Consider the following 18706-nt stretch of genomic DNA (forward strand, 5'->3'; position numbering starts at 1 on the left):
AAGTCCAGGTGGAGGTCCAGGTGGAGGTCCAGGTGGAGGAGGTGTGTGAGTGTGGAGCAGAAGGAGTGGAGGAGTGTCAGTGTGTCTGCAGAGACTGTGTAGAAGGACAGAGCAGCAGCAGAGCAGTCCAGATACACTGATGATACTCTGTCACATCCAGAGGAACACAGGGATGATGCTGGACTGGACATTGTGTGTGACAGTGGAGCTGATCTCAGAGCAGTTCACACTGCAGCACTGACAGTCATCTCCACTTGTTGTGATTGGTCCGTCAGTCACTGCTGGATGAAGCTCTCCTCTCCACTCCACCTCCCAGTAACACGGCCCAGTCAGAGCCTCTCCACCCACCAGCTGATGGTGCTGCTTCAAACTCTCTGGATCATCAGGACACAGCTGATCCTCTCAACACCTCCACCTTTCTCACCACTCTGACAGAGATCAGTACTTCCATCTGATGAGAGAAGCAGAGAGACAGCAGAAGTGATAAATGAGTGTTTCCAGAGACTCCCTCCATCAGCTGTCAGTCAGTGATATAAAGACCAGCAGGACTTCAGTCCTGTTCAGACCACAAGTGGAGCGGCTGTGTAGCGTAGCCAGCTTCCTTTCAGCTTCATGTTAACATGTTGGAGTGAAGCTCACAGACCTGCAGACACTTTGGACATCAAGTCTGTTTACTCTGCAGGTTTCACTGAAGGACACAGTGGAAATAAACTCCTGACAGTCCCTGAACGCATCATTACTGCAGGAACACAGATATTCACAGCTCACTTTAATGATGATTTACTGCTGTTAAAAACCAGAGTCTCACTCACATTTAAAGATTTCATCTACTTTGGAAACATTACATGACAAATATGTAAATATGGAGTCTGTTATAAAATATTTGGACAAATCAAATGACACATGGGCAGATATAAATATAACGTTAAAGGTCCTACATTGAACAGTAAAACATCAGCTGTGGTTTCTGGACTTCAGCAGAGGATACTATGGTTACTAAATGCAATGATGGTTCTCTGAAATAAGAGCCTTCAGTCAGACTGATCTGAGAGCTGTGACAAAGATTAACTGATGAGTTCTTCAGTGTTGAAATGAGAGAACAAACACTTTGAGATCAGATTTGATGCTCCGACAGTTTGATGAATGAGGACACGGTCTCTATACATCCTGTGATGCTGTCAGCTGTGATCAGCTTTATTTCCTGTAGACATGAACACAACAACAACCGTCGTCTTCATGTCAACTCAAACAGACCATCACAACAAGCTTCTGGCTCGTCTGATTGGCTGACTGTTCTCCTCTCACAGCTTCACTGAGGAAAGCAGGAAATACTGGATCTTTACTTTGATACTGTGTTTAGTACAATACTGCTGAAACCAGCATGAACTGACTCCAACCCTCTACTGACCTCAGAGTCTCCAGTCTACAGTCTGGACTCTCCTTCAGATCACACAGCAGCTTCACGTCTGAATCCTTCAGGTTGTTGTCTCTCAGGTCCAGCTCTCGCAGATGGAAGGGGTTGGACTTCAGAGCTGAGGCCAGAGAAGCACAGCTGATCTCTGACAAACTGCAGCTCCTCAATCTGAATAAAGAATAAATGATGGAGATAAAAATCAATTTATAATCCAATGTGTGTAAATCAAATGTTAGTTCAGAGGATCTTCTGTTAACAGATTAAATCATAAACATTAATTTACTAACAACTAACTGAACATTTTCTACAGTTATTTTAAGAAACAGAAGTCTGAAGACTGAATTTAGATTAAAAAAACATGAAAAAATGAACCAAAGGAGATTCATAACTTCATGGATGTAAGTAATGTATGAATGTAAACTCAACAGCAAAGTCACAATAAACTTCTTCCGGAGTTTATTGTAACTTTGCTGTTGTAAACATGCTGTTCCTACTAACAGTCACATTTCTTGGTTTTGTCACATGTAGCCTGTATTTCTACTTTGCACTTGCCCTCCAATAAATAGCTTAATAATAAACAAGTGTGTTATTGCTTTTTAGAATTGTAGCTGATTTGCATGTCTTCCAAACAATTCTCAGTATATTGATAATGTGAATAAACTCATGTTGAAAATAATTTGTTGGCACAAAAAAAATGGCAATTACATGTCACTAACAGCTACACAGGATACACAGCTAAGTAGTTAGTTTCCTAAAATTACTGTGTTAATTCATTTTACATGAATCTACATATTGTGTTATTAGGGCCTGAAAAGTAATTTGAAGCACTATGCGCACACACATACTGCCCTTTTCTGACTTTGAGCCTTTCTATCATCATGTGCACGTCTGAAGACTAAATTTAGATTAAAAAAACGTGAAAATATGAACCAAAGGAGATGTATAACTTGTATATATACGGATATATGTATATGTATATAAGTAATGTATGAATGTAAACTCAATCTTTAATTTAACAAATCAGATCTACAACAGTAACAGAGTCAGTGAACTCACAGCAGTCTCTCCAGTCTACAGTTTGGACGCTGTAGAAAATCACACAGCAGCTTCACTCCTGAATCCTGCAGCTTGTTGTAGTCCAGGTGCAGCTCTCTCAGATGGGATGGGTTGGACTTCAGAGCTGAGGCCAGAGAAGCACAGCTGATCTCTGACAAACTGCAGCCACTCAATCTGAATAAAGAATAAATGATGGAGTTAAAAATCTATTTATAATCCAATGTGTGTAAATCAAATGTTAGTTCAGAGGATCTTCTGTTAACAGATTAAATCATAAACATTAATTTACTTTAACAACTTACTGAATGTTTTCTACAGTTATTTCAAGAAACAGAAGTCTGAAGACTGAATTTAGATTCAAAAAACATAAAAATATGAACGAAAGGAGATTTATAACTTTATGTATGTAAGTAATGTATGAATGTAAACTCAAAATATTAATTCATCAATAACTGACAACAGAGTCTCCAGTCTACAGTTTGGACTCTGTAGAAAATCACAAAGCCGCTTCACTCCTGAATCCTGCAGCTTGTTGTAGTTCAGCCACAGCTCTCTCAGATGGGAGGGGTTGGACTTAAGAGCTGAGGCCAGAGAAGCACAGCTGATCTCTGACAAACTGCACCAACTCAATCTGTATGAAGAATAAATGTTGGGGTTAAAAGTCAATTTATAATCCAATATGTGTAAATCAAATATTAATTCAGAGGATCATGAGAACATTTTCTACAGTTATTTCAAGAAACAGAAGTCTGAAGACTAAATACAGATTTAAAAAAAAGATGAAAATATGAACCAAAGGAGATCTAGAACTTTATGGATGTAATCTCAAATATGTATTCAACAATACAACAGTAACAGAGTCAGTGAACTGACGTTAGTCTCTGCAGTCTACAGTTTGGACTCTGTAGAAAATCACAAAGCAGCTTCACTCCTGAATCCTGCAGCTCGTTGTTGTTACTCAGCTCCAGCTCTCTCAGATGGGAGGGGTTGGACTTCAGAGCTGAGGCCAGAGAAGCACAGCTGATCTCTGACAACCTGCAGTACCTCAATCTGAATAAAGAATAAATGATGGAGATAAAAATCAATTTATAATCCAACAGATGTGTTCAGGTTTTAAATGTGTAGCTCAACATTACTGTGTCCTCATCAATGAGCTTTTCTCTAAAATGAGTAGAGAGACTTTGTCATTGTGTTATTGTGGATCATCATCAGCCTTCTACAGACATCATCCACATGTCAGCACAACATTCATACAGCTGTTCATGTCAACACAGATTAATAACAAGCTGCTGATCTCAGTCAGGTCTGGATCAATAGAATTATTAAACATTTATCATTAAAAGTATTTAAAATGATCAATATCTTTAGATCATACTGGAAGACATGGCAGGACATCTTTCAATTCCAGCATTAGAACTGAGGCATTGGCTATAATCACTTTCCTGTGTTGAGTTTTTACTCCATTGACAGTTTTGTCAGAGCAATTTTATCTTCAAATATTGCATTTTTTTACATCCATTTACCAGGTGTTGGGAGAGCCTGAAAGACAAATCATGTTCTGCGATGAACGTGCACACGCGTCCCGTGAATGACCAAATAATATCCGGGTTTCAATTAACCGCAGGGTCCCTTTTAAGGTGTATATGTTGGCAAATAACCGCCGGTTCCAAATAAATGTCGGGTCTAATTAATTATTTTTTTTCTTAAATCAAGGAAGAAGACGTGACCACTGACACTGCACGATTTTCTTCTTTGCCTTTTTCACGTGTTGTGCTACTTTCTGTCAGTCAGTATCACACTGATGATCGCCATGGCTCCGGTGCAGCAACAAAATAAAAAGTACGACTTGAAATTCAAACTTTCTGTCTTAAAATATGCAGAGGAAAACTCTGGAGAAGCAGCCGCTAGACGTTTCTCTGTCGACCAGAAGAGAGTGAGAGAAACTGAGTTTCAGCGTCTGTCCGAGGAGGAAAGCAACAGGGCCAGGCTGCCTGCTGGAGGGAGGAAGAAGGCTAGCGAGGAGCCTGAGATAAACATGACTTATCAGCAAACGGGCACGCCACGAGAGAGTGTCCCGCAAAATGATCAGGGCGATGGAGAAACAAATGTCCGCCACCGTGAGTGACAGCAGAGATGAGGAGTTTGCAGCGAGTGCTGGTTGGCTGAATCATTTCCTCCGCCGCAACAACTTCACTTGCAGAAGACAACTATTGCCCAGAAGGATGCCAGAGAATTTACCGGAAAGCTGGAGAAGTTTGTCACATTTTCATCCCGGACTTTTGAGAGGAAGGAATTAAACGCCTGTCCTAAATTGCCGCCTGGTCTTTTAAGTGACTGAAACAAATAAACGGCCCGGCTGTTATTTGGTACTGCTCTATGATCCGGGTCGGATTCGTGACGTGGTAGCACTTTTTTTTTTTTTTTCCGCTAGTTGCATATATCAGCTTTCTGGAGCACAAAGTGCAGGAGCAAGCTGCTGCTCTTAACTTCTTGCACCAGCTACCAAAAGGCTGACCGTCTTTCTCTATTTCTTCTATCCACGCCCAGTGCCATTTATTTGTTAATCCGTTGTCAGTTAGGAGCACATCTTCCCCAGGCTTCATCAACTTGCTCTCCATCCTAATCTCCTCTGTGACGTCTCTGCTCGGGAATCAATGCAGCAGACTCGGTTGAAGCACATTTTTCCAAGACCCGCCCCATTTTACTTCTGATTGGCTAATAATGGTAGTTTGAGAGAGGGAGCCCAGCCAACATTTTCTCGACCTGCGTCTAGAAAAGGACGTCCAATCGACGTCGCGGCATGTCGTGACTTTAATTTGACTGTTTTTCTACATGTTAACATTAGGGGGAATACGATCTCAAAGAAAACATATTTAACTGAAAAAACACTGTCAAGAATTATTTCCTCTACCTACTGCTGTGTTGAGATGAAGATATCCAGTCATGTCGAGACGTTTATTTCACGTCTGATTAATGTCGGGCAGGCAGGTTGATTTGACGTCTATCTGACGTCTTCCACAGCTCTTAGACGGCATCAATTTACGTTTTTCAACGTTGTTTCAACGTTGTTTCAACTGTTAAAGAGTATTCGAAATGAAGGAAATATGTTTGTGAATTAAAGAACAACGTAGTATCATGTATATTGGCAATGTTGGCTGAAATGTTTGTGATTCTAGCATCCATCTAGGAACTATTTTTCCTTGCGTAGTTACCGCACCTAGCGGTTTCCGACGCATGCGCAAGAAGAACTTGGCAGTGGCAGTTGACGAGGAGGAGAGACCGACATGTGTGAAAGGTGAGTTACGAAACGTACTCTAATTTAAAATGAAACTGTGTTTGGTAAGACATTATACATTTATTAATTGCATGTTAAACTTTTGATTTTGTTGCTGCATCGTGTATTGTTACAGATAGCTGGTTTTTGCTTTTATTCGTAACCGAGCGGCGGCTAGCAGCCGTGTGTCCAAAAACCTTTTCCCGTGCATTGTGCAGTGACCTTTTGGAATATATGTTGTACCCGGTCTTCTTTTTTTAGTATTTCAGGATTTGAGAGCGACAGGGATGATAGCTTCGAGCTTAATGGACTAGCCGAGAGCTGGCTCACAGGCTACGTGAGGCAAGGACAAGCAATGTAATCACGTTACTTGTACGGGAACAGACGCCAAACCGAGCCTAGCATCGATGCTAAACCGAGCCTAGCATCGAGCAGTGCAGCTCTATCACATAGCCACCTGTCAGACTGACAGAGAAGTACGTGTCCACCCAGAAATAACACCTTTTTATGGCTCAAAGTATTCTTATTCCAACTAATTAAATATATCAAAATGTAAAGAAAAAAGTCCTGTAGTGTCTCACTCACCAGTGCGTCCATGGCAACGTCCCCTCCTATCTTAAAGAACTGCTAACCACACAAACCTCATCTCGACCCCTCCACTCGAACAACTCTCACCATCTCCACCCCCCCAGGACTAAGTTCCGCACCTTAGGGGACCGAGCATTCTGTTCTGCCACCCCTCGTCTATGGAACAGCCTCCCTGAATACCTGAGGGCACCACAGACTGTTGAATGTTTTAAAAAATGACTTAAAACTTTACTTTTTAGCAGATCCTATGACCACTAAGTTGCTTTTGACTTTCAGGTGTTTTTCTTTTCTTTTTTCTTTTATTTATGTTTTCTTTTATTAGTGCTTAAGGTTAATATATGAATACAGCCTCAGAGCCGTCCGCCCCTGTTGTGATGATGCTTGGACAGAGGAGCAATGCATAACAGCAGCAACGGCGAGGAATATCTTCAAATTCATTCTATTAGAGTAAATGTATTATGAAACTGTGGCACATGTCTGGTATGAAATGGAATTGTCCTTTAAAAAAAACATCTAATGTGCTATTGTGCTCCCCTATGTGAACAACAGAAAAGTTATAGCACACAACTTCCTATATTACTGATCCAATGATGTAAATGACAAACTCTTGGTGCTGTTTTTATTTTGTTCCATCCATCCATCCATTTTCGTCCGCTTATCCGGGGCCAGGTCGTGGGGGCAACTGCCTGAGCAGGGACACCCAGACTTCCCTCTCCCCGGACACTGCCTCCAGCTCTTCCGGGAGGATCCCAAGGCGTTCCCAGGCCAGCTGAGTGACATAGTCACAGCAGCGTGTCCTGGGTCTTCCTCGGGGTCTCCTACCGGCGGGACATGCCAGAAACACCTCCTGAGGGAGGCGTCCCGGGGGCATCCAAAACAGATGCCCGAGCCACCTCAGCTGCCTCCTCTCGATGTGGAGGAGCAGCGGCTCTACTCCGAGCTCCTCCCGGGTGACGGAGCGCCCTGCCACCCTGCGGAGGAAACTCATTTCAGCCGCTTGTATCCAGGAACTTATTCTTTTGGTCATGACCCAAAGTTCATGGCCATAGGCGAGGGTAGGAACGTAGATTGACCGGTAAATCGAGAGCTTCGTCTTTCGACTCAGCTGTCTCTTCACCATGATAGACCGATACAACAACCGCATTACTGCGGCCGCTGCACCGATCCGCCTGTCAATCTCACGCTCCATCCTTCCCTCACTCGTGAGGTCCTGGCTCGAAGGAGCCAACAAGACCACATCATTCGTGAAAAGCAGAGATGAAATCCAGTGGCTCCTGAACCAGACCCCCTCCGGCCCGTGGCTGCGCCTAGAAATTCTGTCCATAAAAATAATGAACAGAACCGGTGACAAAGGGTAGCCCTGCCGGAGTCCAGCATGCACCGGGAACAGGTCTGACTTACTGCCGGCAATGCGAACCCAGCTCCTGCTCCGGTCGTACAAAGACTGTACAGCCCTTAACAGAGGGCCTCCGACCCCGTACTCCCGGAGCACCTCCCACAGAATGCCACGAGGGACACGGTCGAATGCTTTCTCCAAGTCCACAAAACAAATGTGCGACGCTGCAGAGACGTGTCAGCCAAGACAGCCCCACAACATCCAGAGACTTGAGGTACTCAGGACGGATCTCATCCACCCCCGGTGCTTTGCCACTTAAAAGCTTCCGGACTACCTCAGTGACTTCGGCTTGGGTGCTGAATGGGTCAACCTCTGAGTCCCCAGCCTCTGCTTCTTCTATGGAAGGCGTGTCAGTGGGATTGAGGAGATCCTCGAAGTATTCCTTCCACCGCCCGACGATGTTCCCAGTCGAGGTCAACAGCTCCCAACCTCCACTGTAAACAGTGTTGGTGGAGGACTGCTTCCCCCTCCTGAGGCGCCGGATGGTTTGCCAGAATTTCTTCCCAGACCCGAGTTTTTGTCCCCCAGGCCAACCAGGCTCGATAGGCTTGATATTTTGTTATATGTACAAAATGCTAATAGGAATTTTGTCTTACAGGCTCATGACGAATGGAGTCATGGCGAAATACAACATGCATGGAGGGGGACAACGTGACAAACTGCCTTTTAAGGTGACACAGCTGTGTCATGTGATCAAGTGTAAGAAACTAAGATTGATATAACTGAAATTACTGAATGGGCTTAATTTGCATGTGGCTATCCTGGGCTCAGCTGGGCTACCATAGCACAGACTGTTAATGCCTACTTGCTTTATTAGGAACCATCACATTCAGGCTACTGTGTGGCTCCAAGAAGTGGTTCTTTCATTACTCTTTCAACTCCCAAAACAAAGTGTTCCTGCCATCTATAAAGTGCATTTAACATCTAAATAGGCACTCTGTAAAAATGTTACATTTTTTCTTATGCCCTCTCTCCGGCTGCTGTGACGAGATGGAGCGTGAAGGCCACAGACGCAGAAATAGAAAGCATTATCCAGACCCACCTGACACATGCCCCAGCATGACCCCCACCCACTTTAATTCAATAAAACATTTGTTACATTAAACATGATCATTTTTTATTCAAGTATTCAATATATAGATAACTAGATACATATATCTGGTCCTGAATGCTGTCTTTTTTACCAAAGATTAGTCCATGTACTATTTTATTTTACAGTATGGGTAGGGATGTCACGATTACTCGATTTCACAATTAATTGCGGTATTAAGCGCTACGATTAATTGATCGTAACCTTTTCCTGAATGCCGCCAGAAAATATTATGCCGGAACCATAGTTAAGGGCAACTCAAACGGAACAAAAAGAAAGTTACGCAACACCGAAGTGTTGCCGCCGGTTGCCGCGCCCACGTGTGTTGCTTTGTTTTGGTCCCTGCAAGTTGCAGAAGAGAAGCGTGCCTGTGGGGAAAATGGCAGAAGAGTTATTCCCCCCGACCAGACGTGTTAAATCAGCCGTGTGGGAATATTTTGTATACGGGAAGAACGATCAGGTTGTCGTTTAAGAGGACGGCTTGCCAGCATGTAAATCATTGCAGTCACAGGAGGAAACACATCTAATATGTTTCACCACCTGCCGGACAACCACCCGACTTTGTATGCCAAAATAAAGGTAAATACACAGTAACATCAAAATACGTCAATGTTTTCCTAACGTTGCATTGAATTAGTAGGAAATTAAATGTTAACGTGTCCTTTGCAATTAATTGTGTACGAGTACGACACGGGTTCGCCTTTCAGTGCAGCATGAGGTCGATCGCTTTTTTTTTTTTTCGTCGGACAGTCTCACTGTCAGTGTGCAGTGACGTGTAGAAGAAAACGCCATAAAGTCAAGGTCCTCACTCAGTCAGTGAACATTTAGCTTACCTCCTTTTGCTTTCTCCCATCTGTGCATAAACGTTAGGCTTGTGCTTCCAGCTCGATCCAGTGCTTGTACACTTGTGCTTCTAGTCCGTTTCATGTTTTACTTATTTGTTTATGTCATTGTAATTTAAACATAAAATAAATTAGCATAAATAATAGATAAGTTTCATATGTGGCCACATAAAATTAGACAAATGATTAAAACAATTAAAAATAAACTTAAACATCTGGTATAGATGACAATTGATGACTTTGATAATTTAAACAATTCTCCTGGGGGATTAATGATTGGTCCTATATAAATAGATACCTAAATATACAAATACAAATATTGGTTACTTGACTTTGTTGCTATATATTTTTGTGATGTTGGCATCAAAAGATAGCAATAAAGAAAACTTTAAGACCTTCAAGGAGTGTTCATGTGATTTTACATATGAATAGAGTTGTGAAATCAATCAACACATAATAATCGTGATTATCGTAATATCGTGATAAATTCTCTGACAATAATCGTACTAAGGAAAACTGTAATCGTGACATCCCTAAGTATGGGTGAACATCACTCTGGTATTTTTGACTTTATCACAGGTGAGTTTATTTACTATCAAAGTTTTAACCAGGTTCACCATTCCAGTGATATTTTAAGTTGGCAAAAGTGAAATTTGCTGTTGGTGTCTTTTGGACTTTTTGACCTCGATGCAGTCTGAGGAATTGTTTGCTGAAATTGAGAAGTTAATTCAAATAGTTATACATTAGATCATTGAGAATTGCACATGTATACAGCACAAGAGCTGTGCTTGAATTTATGGATGTGGTAATGCCAGTTATGTAGGCACAAGTTGTCATCTATTCGACTTTGAAACAGCGTGAAATGATGCCGTCTATTAGCTGTTGAAATGACGTCGGTCATGAGAACGATGTCAGAAAAACTGTCATTTCAGCACCTCTGGTAGACGTCGAATCAACCTGCCTGATCAACGTCAATTACACGTGAAATAGACGTCACATAGAGACGTTGAAAAGTCGTCTATACGATGTAGTAATGACATAGATTGAAGTAGCTTGCTCTGTGAGCCGTCGATATGTCGTCTAAACGACGTCGAAACAACGTAAGGTGATGCTGTCTATTAGCCGTTGAAATGACGTCGGTCCTGAGAACGAAGTCAGAAAAACTTTCATTTCAGCACCTCTGGCAGACCTGCCTGACCGACGTTGATTAGACGTGAAATAGACGTTGAAATGTTTGCTGGGAGAGTTGTGTTCCCATCATATCATTGGCAGACGGCACGGTGCCGGAATACTTTAAGCCCCTGAATACAGTATTTAAGTAAATACATCACTTTACAAACAGCTGTTTCAGCACTCACTCTCTGCTCACATTCAGACTTCATTATCATCATCAACTCCATCATCATCAACTCCATCAACATGCAGCTGACTGACTCTGAGCTTCATCCTAAATCATCTTCTAAACTTCACTCAGTAAAGTAAGATGCTCCATCTCTTAATTAGGGCTGCAGCTATCGATTCTTTTTGTAATCGATTAATCTAGCACTTTATCGATCGATTAATCGAGTAATCGGATAATTTTTTTACCGCGTTTTTAAACAACCAAAACAAATAATGCATAACGAAAATGATGTGGCTGTAAAATGATCAAGCATTTGTCAAAAAAACAGAGGTATTCATTCCAGCTCCAAAACTAAGCCCATTTATTAAGTGCCAGTGCCAATAATTAAACAACAATACAGTTAAATCAACTTACTGTAAAACATGTATAACATGTAAAACTGTGAATACAAACTTAAATAGTAAAGGCCATTTGGCCTTGGTTTTGTTTTCTTAATACAACATTACAAAAAAAGGATTGCACCTTCTGCAAATAACCCACCTGAGAACAAAGAATGAATATACAATATCAAGCCAAACAGTCACACAATGTGTACAATTTATAACAAATAGTAGAAGTCAAACTGTGTCCTGAAGGTTATATATAAAAAGACATTTTCTTTTAACTTTTCATACGTAGATGTGTCCCAAGAACTTAGACACTGATTTCATTCTGCAGCACAATAACAGATCAATCCTTCAGTTTCTGTACTAACACCAACCCAGTTTGAGTTGAGACTGAATTCTGAATCAAAATGTTCAAACTGACAAACATTAAAAAGAGCTGCGTGATTTGTGCTCAGATAAACACAGAAAACAAGAGAACTGAAGGAAATTCAAAACTTCTGTGAGAGATTTAAATTAGGTAGTTATACAGTGCATAAGAGAAAAAGACATGAACTGACCTCAGAACCTCCAGTTTACAGTTTGGACTCTTCAGTCCAGAACACAGCAGCTTCACTCCTGAATCCTGCAGGTTGTTGTGACTCAGGTTCAGTTCTCTCAGATGGGAGGGGTTGGACCTCAGAGCTGAGGCCACGACTTCACAGTGAATCTCTGAGAGTCTACACTTGACAAATCTGTGATGACAGAGAAAAACTTAAACCGTAAAAATAATCATCACAAAAGTAGACGCTGCATGTTTGATCACAAAGCAAATGAATGTTATGTGCTCGCATGTGTTTAACACAACTTTGATGTCACTCTGCTTTTCATCTACCAGTAAATTCATTTAATGCTTATTTTGCATTAATAGTTTAATCAGTGCTAAATGAATAAACTAACTATTCTTGTATTAAAAGGGCTGTGAAAGCCGACAACCTCCTGTAGATGTCGCAGGACACTGTTCATACAGTGACACAAGAAATTAATACAAGCACTTTATTTTCTGAAGATGTTTACTGTGTGTTTAGGGAAACAGTCAGAGTACTTGTGCAATTCATGAAGACATCTACATAAGTTCAGTGACACAAAAGAACTTTATGCACTTTAGTTTCATGTTTTTTGCTCTGAATCGCGTCACATAATCACCAAAATTCATGTTCAGGCAGAAACGTGATCAGAGTCAGTAGGACAGACAGGATGACAGAAGTTTTTCCACGTATAACTGCAGCATTTCTTTCCTCATATAAGTTGCCCTGATCCAAACCCGGCTCATCTCTGTGGTTCTGATTCTACCTCCAGAGGCGGATCAGAGCCGCAGTGTAACTGTCACACAGACGGTGATGCAGAGAATCGCTGCATGATTCCTGCACTGACAGGGCCGTGTGAATGAGGCTAGTGTGACTGTACACAGCAACTTGTAGTTCAGATCTCTTTTTACATTTTCAGTAACTGTGTTAAAGTGCAATATATCAACATATGCATCGTATCACAATGTATCGTGACACATATTGAATCAAGTCTTTGCTTATACTGAGCTGTAATTATAATTGTATCAGTGACAGTTTGTGTAAAGTGGAGTTCAGGTGTGTAGGAGGTTTTATATGGTACATGTGTGTTGAGGGAGGATCTCTACTCTAACACTGATGTTGTTTTACAGTCTTGATAGTCACATCTGGACTTACCGAGCCTTCCTGCAGTTCCTCACAGCTAGAATCAGTCTCAGTCGTCCCTCCTCTGATGTGTTGTACTTCTTCAGGTCCAACTCATCCAGAACCTCCTCTGACATCAGCAGCATGTAGGCCAGAGCTGAGCAGTGGATCACAAAGAGTTTCTTCTCTGATCTGTTCTCTGACTTCAGGAACTCTTGGATCTCCTGATGAACTGAGTGGTCGTTCATCTCCATCAGACAGTGGAAGATGTTGATGCTTCTGTCAGGAGAGACATCACCTCTGTTCATCTCCTTCAGGTTGTTGATGGCTCTCTGGATGAGTTCTGGACTGTTGTCTGTCTGACTCAGCAGACCTCCTAAGAGTCTCTGGTTGGACTCCAGAGAGAGGCCATGAAGGAAGCGAACAAACAGGTCCAGGTGGCCATTTTTACTTTCAAGGGATTTCATCACTGCTTTCTTCAGGAAGCCATCAAGTGTTAAATCAAAACGTTTCTTTCCCAGAAAAGCCTTAATAACCTCTGTGTTCCTGTTGGTGAAACAGTGGAACATGTAGACTGCAGCAAGAAACTCCTGAACACTCAGATGAACAAAGCAGTAGACTGTTTTCTGGAAGATCACACTCTCTCTTCTGAAGATCTCTGTACAAACTCCTGAGTACACCGAGGCCTCTGTGACATTAAGACCACAGCGCTCCAGGTCTTCTTGGTAGAACATGATGTTTCCTGTCTTCAGATGTTCAAACGCCAGCCTCCCCAGCTTCAGAAGAACTTCCCTGTCAGCCTCCGTCAGCTCCTGTGGACTCGTCCCACGTCCCTCATCGTACTTCTGCTTCTTCCTCTTTGTCTGAACCAGCAGGAAGTGTGAGTACATGTCAGTCAGGGTCTTGGGCAGCTCTCCTCTCTGGTCTGTAGTCAACATGTGGTCCAGAACTGTAGCAGTGATCCAGCAGAAGACTGGGATCAGACACATGATGTGGAGGCTCCTAGAGGGCTTGATGTGTGAGATGATTCTGCTGGACAGATCTTCATCACTGAACCTCCTCCTGAAGTACTCCTCCTTCTGGATGTCAGTGAAGCCTCGCACTTCTGTTACCATGTCCACACATGAAGGAGGGATCTGATTGGCCGCTGCAGGTCGGGAGGTTATCCAGATGAGAGCCGAGGGAAGCAGCTTCCCCTGGATGAGGTTTGTCAGCAGCACGTTGACTGATGACTTCTGTGTGACATCAGACACGACCTCATGGTTGTTGAAATCCAGTGAAAGTCTGCTTTCATCCAGGCCGTCAAAGATGAAGAGAAGTTTACAGACAGCGAGCTTCTCTGCTGTCACCTTCTGTAATGTTGGATGGAAAACATGGAGCAGCCTGAGAAGACTGTACTGCTCATCTCTGATCAGGTTCAGCTCCCTGAACGACAGCAGAACCAGCAGACTGACATCTTGGTTTTCGGAGCCCTCTGCCCAGTCCAGAGTGAACTTCTGCACCGAGAAGGTTTTTCCAACTCCAGCGACGCCGTTGGTCAGAACGACTCTGATGCGTCTCTGTTGGTCAGGTGAGGCTTTAAAGATGTCGCAGCACCTGATTGGAGTGTCATGGAGGGTCTCCATCTTGGAAGCTGTCTCTAGCTGTCTCACCTCATGTTGGGTATTAACCTCTTCACTCTGTCCCTCTGTGATGTAGAGCTCAGTGTAGATCCTGGTGAGGAGGGTTCCACTTCCTGTTTCATCACTCCCTGTTTCATCACTTCCTTCAGTCACATGTTCACATCTCCTCCTCAGACTGATCTTATGTTCATCTAAAGCATCCTGCAGAACACTATCAGCTGAAAGAGAAGAAAATATTCTGGGATTAAACTGAGAAAAAGAATCTTGATTAAATAAAAATGTTTTTGAATGAATGATAATCATGATAACATTAAATGATCTACAGAACACAACAATTGTTCCTTTAATAAATGAACAGTTCCTGTTTTCAGACATGATGACATCAGCAGACAGATGTTCAGTCTTACTTTGTACAGTGTTAGTCTGACTGACTGTCTGCAGTCCAGCTCTTGTTCTGGATCTTTTTCCACACTGGGGACAGGAGGAGTGTTCTGATGAAGCAGACTGGTCCCAGTATGAGGTGATGCACTGTCTGCAGAACCAGTGTCCACAGCTGGTAGAGACTGGATCCTTCAGGACGTCCTTACACAAAGAACAGCAGGACGGCTGCTCCTCCACAGAAACATGCCTCCTCTTCCTCTCTCTGTGAAGACATGTCTTTACAACTATAATGATTTGTTAACTATTGTTGAAAGATATCCAGATTTAGCCGACACTGTGTGGAAGCTCAGATGGTCACAAGGATCCATAAGAGGTCATTATTTTTCTGTTTATTCAGCATTCAATCTGTAATGAAAATGTTTGTTTCTATAATTTATATTTCTATCTGAGCACACACAGCATGTGATGACTCTGCTGTTATTTTTAATCTGTCCATGAGGACAAACAGTCTCTAGTAGGTCCAGCATGTTAGCAGCATAACAACATAGAAGCTTTGCCATTCAGCAAACTGGTCAGCAGGGGTTCTCAACACGTCACACACATGGACCATGGAGTGACACACCTCCACACCACCATCTCCGTGCTAACACCAAGGTTTCTCTATCACATCTTTTGTTTACAGATAGTTTCTAATTGTCTGGTGAAACAAGTTACTGTTACATTTATATTGTTAATAAATTATTTCAATTTGACAATAAGGCCTTAGTGTGGTGCACTGCAAACAAACAATGGAGATTATATCACTCATGACACCATGTAGACCATCTTTGGAAATAAGAATTAATAATTCAATGAGTCATCACAACATAAAACCAATTATCCTGAAGTAGACTAGTTTAAAAAAGGCAGAGACATCGTGCTAAAAGAGAAAAACAGATTCAGGGTTTCCCCCAGAAAACTTGCTAAGCCTTGTGCTAGGTTGGAAGGGCGGCCGATCAGTGGCGAAGCATGTTTTTCCTTTTGTGACAGGGGCCTGACACAGCCAGCAACTGACTGATGGCAGTGTCCTATAGGTAACCGATCCATGATGTAGTAGAATTAAGAGTGGTTCCATACTGCCTTGCATTAAATCAATGTTAAAAGTTGACTGGAAATTAAAAAAAATGACTGTAATAATCAATGTAAGTATTTTATTGGACCTATAATTGGTCCTCTCGTCAATCTAAAAAAGGAAGTAATATGACACATAACATTTATAGTATTTTGAAAACTTTGTCAACATCCCAAAATATATATTTTAATAATTTACCTGAACTTTAGAGAAGTAATCACGGCGAAGCACCTTGGCAAAATCCAGCAAGGCTCCATAAATTGTATGGTGGGCAATTTCATGCTTTAGGAGCCAGTAAAATTATGGCTTCATGCTCCATGTTAATCACTGGCTCGAATGCTGCAGCCTACAACATGAAAACAGTTCAAGCTAACTATTGGATATTTCATAATAGATATTTCATTATAATCCATTTCATATATTTACATTTGAAACAATGTGGCATTCTGCTGCCATATTGATGCTGTGTGATGGTGGAGAGACCCAACATGAGCATTTAGCACATCTGGACTGTAAGTCGTGCAGGAGCTTCAATAAAAGCTCTGGTCTGCATCGCCCGCTGCCGGTGGCTGCCAAAGACTAGGCAAAACATACTTAAACCGAAACTTTGACTTTATTAAAACAGCTACCGCCAGAGCTTATCTAACGCTGAATTTAACAGCTGCGTTTTACGACTAAACCACTGTGAAATTAGGGCATTTAATATTGTTAATATTGTCACGTAGTACAAAACAAACAAAGTAAAACATAATAACTGGTCAGGTACAGCCACCCGCTGAATTTCGGCACCCACTAATTGTGATTAAATTCGCTGGTTGTATGTTTCCCATCGCGGCATGGAGAATGCTGCTCTGCCACTGCAGCGGACGACGAGCTAACATCCATGCTAGCTGCCTCATCCACCCGCGGCTCAGCCAACGTCGTGCCGCTGCACACCTGGTCAACAGGTGAACCAGCAAGTTCAATGTCTCCACCTTTGTTTAGCCGACTTCAGAAGAATAAGTCAGCATTTTTTGGCCTTTTCTTTGTGACATCCTTTATGTTCAATCACAAGTAGCCTAGTTTACGTTGTGTTGACCATAAGATGTCGCCATTGCACTTTCAGCTTTGTTACTGATGTATACGAAGCTATTTTGAATAAATAGATAAACGATGCTTCGCCTGGCGGTGGGAAATTTAAGCCTGGTGGGCCGTCAGGCTTCTAATACACTGTGGAAACCCTGAGATTGATAATTGAATCGTGACAACTAATTACTTTGAGGACAAATATGACAAAATCAAACATTTGAAGAACAATTTTTAAGAGTTTGAAGAGTTTAAAATGTTTACCATGACTTTAATATGAAGGCTAAAACACTGTAAGTAGGAGTATACATTCTTAAGTTAGGTTTCTTTATTATTTAGTTTTTCACAGAGTTTTTCTAAACGTGTCGTCTTTGGACAGGACAGATGTCAGCTTACAGTAAAAACAGTCTCTTACTGTGTGTCTGAGGGTTCTGGTTCAGTTCTGAAGTGTAGAGGTTCACGTTTGGACCAGTCACTCTTCAGAGACAGACAGCTGGACACTGGAGACTCTGCTCTCTGTCTGTTGGACTGAACTCTGCAAACACAAACATGTTTTTTTTATTAATCTCACAAACACCCTAAAAAAAATCTATGATGTCATTTAAGAAGCTCTAAAAACACAAACTCCTGCAACAGTTTAAAAGTTTGTATTAGTCCTCTTAGATCAGATTACAGCTTTCTTCAAGGTGACTGACAGCTGTCACAGGTAAGAAGAGGAAGACACATTATTTATTTTAGTTTCACACACAGTTTGTTAGATTTAGGCAGCAAATACATCTCAGTAAATAATGTCACATAAAACACACAATCAACCAGTGGAATCAGAAAAGACTGAAAATGAGTCAGATAAATAAGTTAGTATCAGTTCTCTTACTGTGTGTCTGAGGGTTCTGGTTCAGTACTGAAGGCTGGAGGATTATCTTTGGACTGGTCACTCTTCAGAGACAGACAGCTGGACACTGGAGACTCCATTTTGTTCTCTGCTTCCTCCACACGATGACATGTCTGAGAAACAGGAAGTAGCTCACAATCTCCGGTTCTCCCTTCACACCCACAGCAGCAGTGTACAGTATAATATATGGAGGCAGATCTCCACTTGGTCAGCTCTCTTTAAATCTGAACATTCACTCACAGACTTTGGCAGTGAAATAAAAAAGGTTAGATGAAGACTCACCCTGCATCAGCTTTAGATTCCTCCCTCGTCTGTCGCCTCAAACTTCAGACAACTGACTGAACACTTTCACTTTCACTGGATCACATGATCTTAGCTCCTCCTCCTCTCTCCACCTACTGCTGTGTGTGTGTGTGTGTGTTTGTGTGTTACATGTTTGATGGTTCTGATGTGAGACTGCAGTCTGACCCAGTCAGAGCCGGTTCAGTACGATTACCGTAAATGAGCCACGGCTGCTGGAGCGCAGTCTGATACTGGAAGTGTTGTCTTCTTGTTGTCCACC

The 18706-nt window shown here is 42.1% G+C and overlaps 1 protein-coding gene across 1 annotated transcript in view; it reads right to left on the reverse strand.

Moving 5' to 3' along the window:
- Positions 1–302: 302 nt before the first annotated feature.
- The window catches only part of LOC115569881 (NACHT, LRR and PYD domains-containing protein 14-like), a 44626-nt gene continuing 26222 nt past the window's right edge, over positions 303–18706 (reverse strand). Inside the window, exons 4-11 of the mRNA XM_030398086.1 lie at positions 15103–15338; positions 13107–14913; positions 11946–12119; positions 3344–3520; positions 2928–3101; positions 2471–2644; positions 1409–1582; positions 303–451 (exon numbers count right to left, since the gene is read on the reverse strand). Coding sequence (XP_030253946.1) covers positions 439–451; positions 1409–1582; positions 2471–2644; positions 2928–3101; positions 3344–3520; positions 11946–12119; positions 13107–14913; positions 15103–15338 — 2929 coding nt within the window. The 3' untranslated portion in view covers positions 303–438. The remainder of the gene's footprint in view (positions 452–1408; positions 1583–2470; positions 2645–2927; positions 3102–3343; positions 3521–11945; positions 12120–13106; positions 14914–15102; positions 15339–18706) is intronic.

Source organism: Sparus aurata, chromosome 19, assembly GCF_900880675.1.
Source record: "Sparus aurata chromosome 19, fSpaAur1.1, whole genome shotgun sequence".
Lineage (NCBI taxonomy): Eukaryota > Metazoa > Chordata > Actinopteri > Spariformes > Sparidae > Sparus > Sparus aurata.